This window comes from Botrytis sinoallii (assembly GCF_014898435.1).
Source record: "Botrytis sinoallii strain Bc 23 chromosome Unknown BSIN_001, whole genome shotgun sequence".
NCBI classification, from domain to species: Eukaryota; Fungi; Ascomycota; class Leotiomycetes; order Helotiales; family Sclerotiniaceae; genus Botrytis; species Botrytis sinoallii.
In genome coordinates, this window is record NW_024066028.1 from 3,726,551 (window position 1) to 3,733,627 (window position 7,077).

Genomic DNA, 7,077 nt, shown 5'->3' on the forward strand with positions numbered 1-7,077 from the left:
TCGTTTTGCGGAAGTTGATATAATTGTGAGAGATATGGGACAATTGTATAGACTAATTCCAATTTAAAATAATAATTTCCTACCAATACATGATTTGCGATTTATGTGAACTATATTTGAATCCGCCGTGATTCTTGATGTTGTATAATATAGCTGGCGAAACATCGAAAATGCCGCATCATCAATCGAGGACTTCGAAAACCGCTTCATTTTGCGATACTACTGAAGTACCAATGTATCTTGCAGTGCTGATTTGGTGAAGAATGAATGCGAAATGTCGTATTATCCATTCGAGCAAGTGTGAGAAACAACTTTTAAGCTTCCGCATGATGATATTCTTCCTTTGGAGCTTGCAAACTCAGTACATTTTATTCCATACACTATGACACATACTTGTTATGGGAGAGAAGAGTCATCACATGCTTACAAGACTGAGCCAAACTCCAACCCCAGATCATGTCTCAAGTCGTCTGGTCGTATCGTACAATTCGTTAATGCCTAGGCCCCCTCTATATAATCTTCTCGGCCTCCTCGACCAAATCCTCGACCTTGAAAGCCGGATCACCTCTTCCAAACATCTCTAATAGTCGACGTCTATCACTCTTTTCCCCAACCGGACCATAAAACTTCTGCAAACACATAATCAACCATTTCGCTTCATCCACGCTCACACCTCTTCCTTCAACAACCTGACCCTGTAACAACACCAAGCCTTTCTCTTTCTCTAGCTCTAAATGATGTGTGATTGTAGTATGCGCTTGACTGTATTCTCCTCTCAATTTGTATTCCGCAAGATGTGTGAATAGGACAGTGACGGTATTCTCAGCTGGGAAAGTCCATTGTAAGAAATGAATTTCAGCACCTTGTCCCTCCTTTGGAAGTGGGAGAATGAAGTGAGGGAATTTCTTGGCGGTCTTCTCAATCGTTTTATATGTATCTAGGGGTATAACTGCGCACAATGACCTGGGATCGCTGGCATGTCGGTATCGCCAGAGTGCCTCAATCTTCTCTTGTGATAAATCGCGGACCTTCTCGAGATCAAGGTATGAGGACAAAGTCTTCAGCCCAGGAGTTGAAGAGGGCGCATTCTCGGGCGGAGTTTGAGGCGGTGGTGGAGGTGCAGGAAAAGGTGACGAAGTGGTCGGGGATGGTGGTGGGGTGGGAGGGGCATTCGTAGGAGTAGGAATAGCAACAGTGGCTTTCTTTTTCAGCTCTTCGATTTTGGATTTGTAGACTTCTTTCAGTTCATTGGCGTCTCGCAGACCTTCCCTATGAATCTCATAAGCTACAGGCATAGCATCTACTGATTTTCACTTCTTACTCTTTTGCTTTCTGTTCAAGCTTCTCCTTGTACTTTTCCAACACTCTGTCTGATTGCTGAGTGGCCAAGAACCGGACATCATGAACTTGTGCCCATCTTTTTTGCGAAGCTCGCAGATAAGGGGGCGCACCTGAGATGATGCGACGGATTGCCGGAGAACGAATGATTGCCATGTTTTGTCGAGTAACAATCAATATATTGATCAATTTCACAAATCAGAAGCCTCACAAAATATCAATTGTGGTTGGGTTTGTAAAGATAAATTATGACGCGGCCGCACCACCGAGATTCCGATTTACTGCCCGACCTCTAGCCGACCCCGGATTTCGGGATGTCTCATACTATCCAATCCCGATGTGAACACAAAAAGAAATGAAAATGATAAAAAACAAATCAATTATCTCGAGAAAGACATTTGAATCATCTCGAGATATTTGGAATCATCCAATATTTCCGATAGAGGAAAAGTCTACAACTTTCAATATTTATATGCATCTAGTCCCACTCTACAACTTCGCCTTTTCCCCTTCCTTCAATGCCTGATCCTTCAAGAGTCTCCTCAAAATCTTTCCACTGGGACTCTTGGGAATCACGTCCACGAATTTAACTCCGCCCCTTAACCTCTTATGACTTGCGACCTTCGCTTGCAACCATGCCATGATCTTCTTTTCCTCTTCTTTATCGCCCGCAATTCCTTTCTTTGGGACAACATAAGCTCTTGGTACTTCTGTTGCTTGTTCTTCGTTGTAGATACCGATCACTGCAACATCGTCTATATCTTCGTGAGAGATGAGGAGTCCTTCTAACTCTGCCGGTGGTACTTGGAAACCTTTGTACTTGATCAATTCCTTGACTCGATCAGTGATGTAAAAATTGCCATCTTTATCCTGATGTCCTACATCTCCAGTTTTGAAATATCCATCCTCTGTTAACGCGTTCTTAGTACCCTCGGGATTCTTCAAATAACCTTTGAAAACATTGGGCCCCTTAATCCAAAGCTCACCAGTCTGTCCTGCCGGAACCTCTTTTTCTTCGGCATTCATATACTTTGCTACTTGATTTGATAGTAAACGTCCGACAGAACCTGGATATTTGTTCCAATCTTCCCAAGGCTGAAGATGAGTGGTAGGACTTGTTTCGCTAAGACCATAACCTTGCTTGATTGGTATCTTGAGACGGGCATATACAGCATCAACAAGTTCTCGTGTCAATGGCGCCGCACCTGAGCTCATCATCCTAACAGATGATAGATCATATTTAGAAACTACTGGGCTCTTTCCAAGCATGAGAACAATAGGGGGAACCACGTAAGCAAATGTAACTCCAAAGTTCTGTATCGTTTGACAAAATTTATCCAACTCGAACTTCTCCATCACAATGCATTCCAAACCCATATAGAGAGAGAAGTGAATAATGCATGTCAAGCCCTGAAAGTAGTTAGCAAAACCGGCAACCTTGCAGTAGCGAAGTGACTTACATAGATGTGGAAAAAGGGGAGAACGGCCAGAAGTTTGTCGCCTTTGCCATCATTTCCGCCTTTCCAACTTAGATTGCCCTTCTCAGCTGCGTTTGCCATGGAGGTATTCGCAACAATGTTTCCGTGCGTAAGCATAACTCCTTTCGGGTGACCAGTCGTCCCACTACTGTAAACCAGAAATGCTAGATCCTCTGGTTTACTCTTTGTCCTCCTATATCTTGATGTGCCAGCCAAATTTCGCACGTTCGTAAAGTGCTTAAAGCGGTGCGTCTCATCCCTTCCATCACCCACCAAAATGATCCTATCTTCAGGTATACCGGAATTTTTAGCTGCTGCTTGTGCTTCTTTCAGAAAAGGCTTCTGTGTAACAATCCCTTTTGCCCCGGAATCCTTCAATTGAAAGGTCAACTCCTCGACAGTGTATCCGGGATTCGCAGGAGAGACTATTCCGCCGGCCCAATGGGTTCCCCATAAGATAGCAGGAGTGTCGATACAATTTGGTGTGTAAAGTGCAAGTACATCGCCCTTCTTCCATTCCCAAACAGCTTTCAGACCTTTTCCAAACTCTATCGCAGTATCTCGCAGTTGCTTGTAGTTGTATGACCGTGACGTCTCGGCATCCGTGTAAATTGCTGGAGAAGCAAAGAGTCAGTCATTGATCTATGAAGGCTCATTTCATAGAAATGATAATCAACACTGCAGAATGTAATCGGTACCTTTATCATCTGAATATTCTCTATCTTTTCGTTCGAAAAGAAACTCCCAGAGATCCACCTGTGGGATATCTAATAGGGGATATGTTGATGCAGTAGGCATATTTTGTTTGTATTTATATTATCGGTTTGTCTGCAGGTTACCAATTGTAAGAAACAAGAAAGTAATAAACTATTATAGAGGTCTCTATGGAACAAAATGGCTATGTAGAAATCAAAGCACAGCGGAGGAAAGTAAGGGAAACTCATCTCCCTAAATACGTTACTGATCAGCAATCTGGTTGGCTGGAGATATGCGGTGTCAGGATTGCCTTATCCATCACAACGCCTTTGTGGAGAACCTTAGGGACCACAGAACTTTCTGCAAAGCCGAAACACCGAGGTAATATTGACACTCAGACACTTTACCCCAGATCTTGGCTTGTCTCAAGCTCGGTTAAAGTCACGAGTTTTCGGATATCATCGACTTACTGCTTAAGTAGCTCACCAGCTGTCCTGATCTGATTACTTAACATGACCTCGGGACTAAAAAAGCTTCCCCTATTTCAATCGGACATCAACCGTTCAAATTGAGACTTCCTTATATAGACAACCCAACAGAACACCCCATACATCCGCAAATTCGGATTGTTCTGGAGAGCATCCGGAGAGCCTGCTATTATACATTAAATTTTATTCTACTCTTGTGCTCAGCGTTTTCACTTTTAGAAGTGTTCTAGCAGTACATAAAAAGCAGGGAGGTCAATGTTAACAAGCTTGTATTAGGCTCGGTAGAGTAGCTCAGCATTCCAGAAAGCTAGGCGAGTTTGAAGATGACCAGCAGGTACCTACCTATAAATGGGTTTTTGATCCGACAAATGGAGAAAATCTCTGAAAGATGATGCCGAATTATCGAATTGAAACTATTCATACATATATTTCTCAACAAACGGGGAAGCGCTGGTCGAGCTTCTGCACAGCATCCTTTTCATCATACGAAGATATTGAGATGTAGCAAGATCCATTCTGAAAAGCAAGGGTATTTGATTGAATTACTCAAATGAAGTCGAGTGGAGACGTCTTGTCTACATAAAAATCATCCATCATTGAAGCCAGTGATCTCTTGATCTCTACATCATCACAAACCCACCCCATCCGCGTATGTCCTCAGGCTGCCCAAAGAAATATGCCAAAACGAATATCCAACGTTTATGCATCGTCCGTAAGATTGTTGAAGAAAACAAATGTCGGTCATCTGAGGAAAAAGTGTCGAAATACATCTCTTGTCGACACCTCGAGTTTGCCTGGGAGTACTTTAATTAGTCGGTATTATAGATTGAAAGGATGGGTGATGTAATCCTACCTTCTGTATTATCTTTGCTCTTGCCTTCCAGGAACGTACACCAAGGCCTCTTTCAACCATTGCTCAAGTTGATCAAGCTGATCCTGGATCTTCAGAATTTCGACCTGCAAGTCATCTTTCTCCTTTTGTGCCTGCGTCTTCCGATCTAGCATCTTATTTTGATGATCAAGTCGCTCTTGGGTGAGCTTCTCATCCACCTTTCCCTCAAGATCATCCACTTTCATCTCCATTTTATTGATCTCGATCTTCATGTCCTTCATCTGAATCTTCATATCAATTTTGTCCACTTCTTCAACAATTTCCTCTAATTTGATCTTTAACTGATTCCGCTGAGATCTTAACACCACCACGTGTAGAATTCTGATCCACAGGTAAATGCCGTACAAAGACGCGCATAACAGTGCAAGTAAGAAAATTGTAACGTAGTAAATCATACAGCGGTCGTTGCTGCCGTCCTCAAAGTTCTTACTTCCGGAATCATTCAGCGTATTACGACTGAGAGTCTTGGGGAGCTGGCCCTCGAAAGAGATATTCGGAGCCATTTGTTGAGTTGCCAAATTCGTGAAGATGTTGTCAAAGTCGATGTGCTGATTCTCGTGACGTTGATGAAGTTTCTCTGGTCCATGTTGCTCTTGATATTGTGTTAAGAATTCCTGCAGTTTGATTGTTCTTGTTGCAGATGTTGCAGATGTTGTGGATTTCCTTTTGTAAAGCCTTTGAGGCCACAGTGCACAAGAAGATTTTGAAACACGTTAGCTGAGTTAGCTGTATGGTGTAAGGTTCATTAATACCTATTGAATTAGTATTCACTTTACTGGTTGAATTTAGGTTATTCGATCGAATTCTATGAACACGCATGCTTGAATCTCAGCTTCATGAACATTCTTGAAAGACATTCTTATCATGGCCTTCAAAGATACCACTATGACCATCTAAGAAAACTAAGTTCAAATTCTACCACTTACTATTTCATTGCGAATACTCTCACTAAGTACTTCAATCTGGCTATTCTACGATCACAAGCACTAAATCAAGGAAAAAGAACTTGATTGAAAGAGTCCCGCATGATATTTTTCAATTCTCAAAACCAAGTGTAGATAAAGCTAACGATTTTGAATGAAATGATAACGGACTGGCATGGCAGCCTACGCAAGTTCAAAAATATCCAACTCCCAAATCTATCCTGATGGCTTGTCAGTCGATGTCGTAGCAAGATAGAGATAAACAAAAATGTCATACTTTCGAGTTTCCAACGTTCGTAATTCCACCCTTGTTTCTCCCTTCTCGCGCCTATATCATCCATCAGACCTACAAGTTTGTATTCATCCCCATGCTGTACCTCCCTGGCACCAAAGCTTCCATCCTCATCTCCATCTCTTGATCCTCCACATTTATCAGAGTCTTCCCTAACCCTCGCACTTCCACTGGTTCATTCTCAACATTGTGCTTCCTCCAACCATACCAGTATACATTGACACCATTGTATAGAACCATCATACCAGAAAGTATTCTCTGTTCCGGCGTCTGCGAATCGATAAATTTCAATGAGGAGTCGATCGTAAAGAGGATGTGTCGGAGGAATTTGGTCGAAGATTGCTCGTTGTCAGAAACCGTGGGATGTGTCATGCTGTATGCTGGATTTGTGAACTCCATGTATACATAGAGAAAGAGAGAGCAAGCGTTGACAGCGGGATATAGCACTGGAGAATTTATATCGAGAAGGAATACAAATATGGAAAAGAAGATCTTGAGAGAAAGCTTTATTGGATGGGATGAGTTCGTTTCGACTATAAGTCCAGTCTGGTTATGGTCTGAGAAATTCGAGATGTCCATGGTAACTGGTTCATGCAGTGAATCGCCGCGAGATATGATTTCCAAGAGGAGCTTTCGGTACTGAGGTACAACCGTTGATAGCACTATCAAGGAGTTTGTTGTGATATTTTCCGTACCTTGGTAAGAACCGCTTCAGACATTTGATATCTTTGGGAATGTGTAATGATATTGCAAATTCGTTGCAAATGGTTTTGTCAAATTTGATAAAATTCCATAGAGTTCGGTGACCAAACAAGTGCGGCAGAAACATCTCGAATTCACTAACAGTGCAACCAATCATCGTTTGAGTATTGATCATTAGAAGGCTCTTGATTTCCAGATTTTTCGAGCTTTAATCAATTCACAGAACTTAACAGCAGCAGAGCGAACTGTCCCAGATTCTTGATACGTC

General features: G+C 42.3%; 3 protein-coding genes across 3 annotated transcripts; all 3 read right to left on the bottom strand.

Moving 5' to 3' along the window:
- Nucleotides 1-509: 509 nt before the first annotated feature.
- EAF02_000845 (uncharacterized protein) lies at nt 510-1,494 on the bottom strand (the record flags this gene model as incomplete). The annotated part of the gene is made up of 2 exons (XM_038896893.1): nt 510-1,269; nt 1,322-1,494. 2 exons carry the CDS (start codon nt 1,492-1,494, stop codon nt 510-512), a joined length of 933 nt encoding a protein of 310 aa, XP_038763752.1.
- Nucleotides 1,495-1,827: 333 nt separating this feature from the next.
- Nucleotides 1,828-3,614, bottom strand: EAF02_000846 (uncharacterized protein; the record flags this gene model as incomplete). Its single annotated transcript, XM_038896894.1, has 3 exons — nt 1,828-2,748; nt 2,799-3,430; nt 3,515-3,614. The coding sequence occupies 3 exons, from the start codon at nt 3,612-3,614 to the stop codon at nt 1,828-1,830; spliced, it is 1,653 nt and encodes a 550-aa protein (XP_038763753.1).
- Nucleotides 3,615-4,861: 1,247 nt separating this feature from the next.
- EAF02_000847 (uncharacterized protein) lies at nt 4,862-6,479 on the bottom strand (the record flags this gene model as incomplete). Its single annotated transcript, XM_038896895.1, has 3 exons — nt 4,862-5,484; nt 6,093-6,259; nt 6,316-6,479. The coding sequence occupies 3 exons, from the start codon at nt 6,477-6,479 to the stop codon at nt 4,862-4,864; spliced, it is 954 nt and encodes a 317-aa protein (XP_038763754.1).
- Nucleotides 6,480-7,077: the final 598 nt, after the last annotated feature.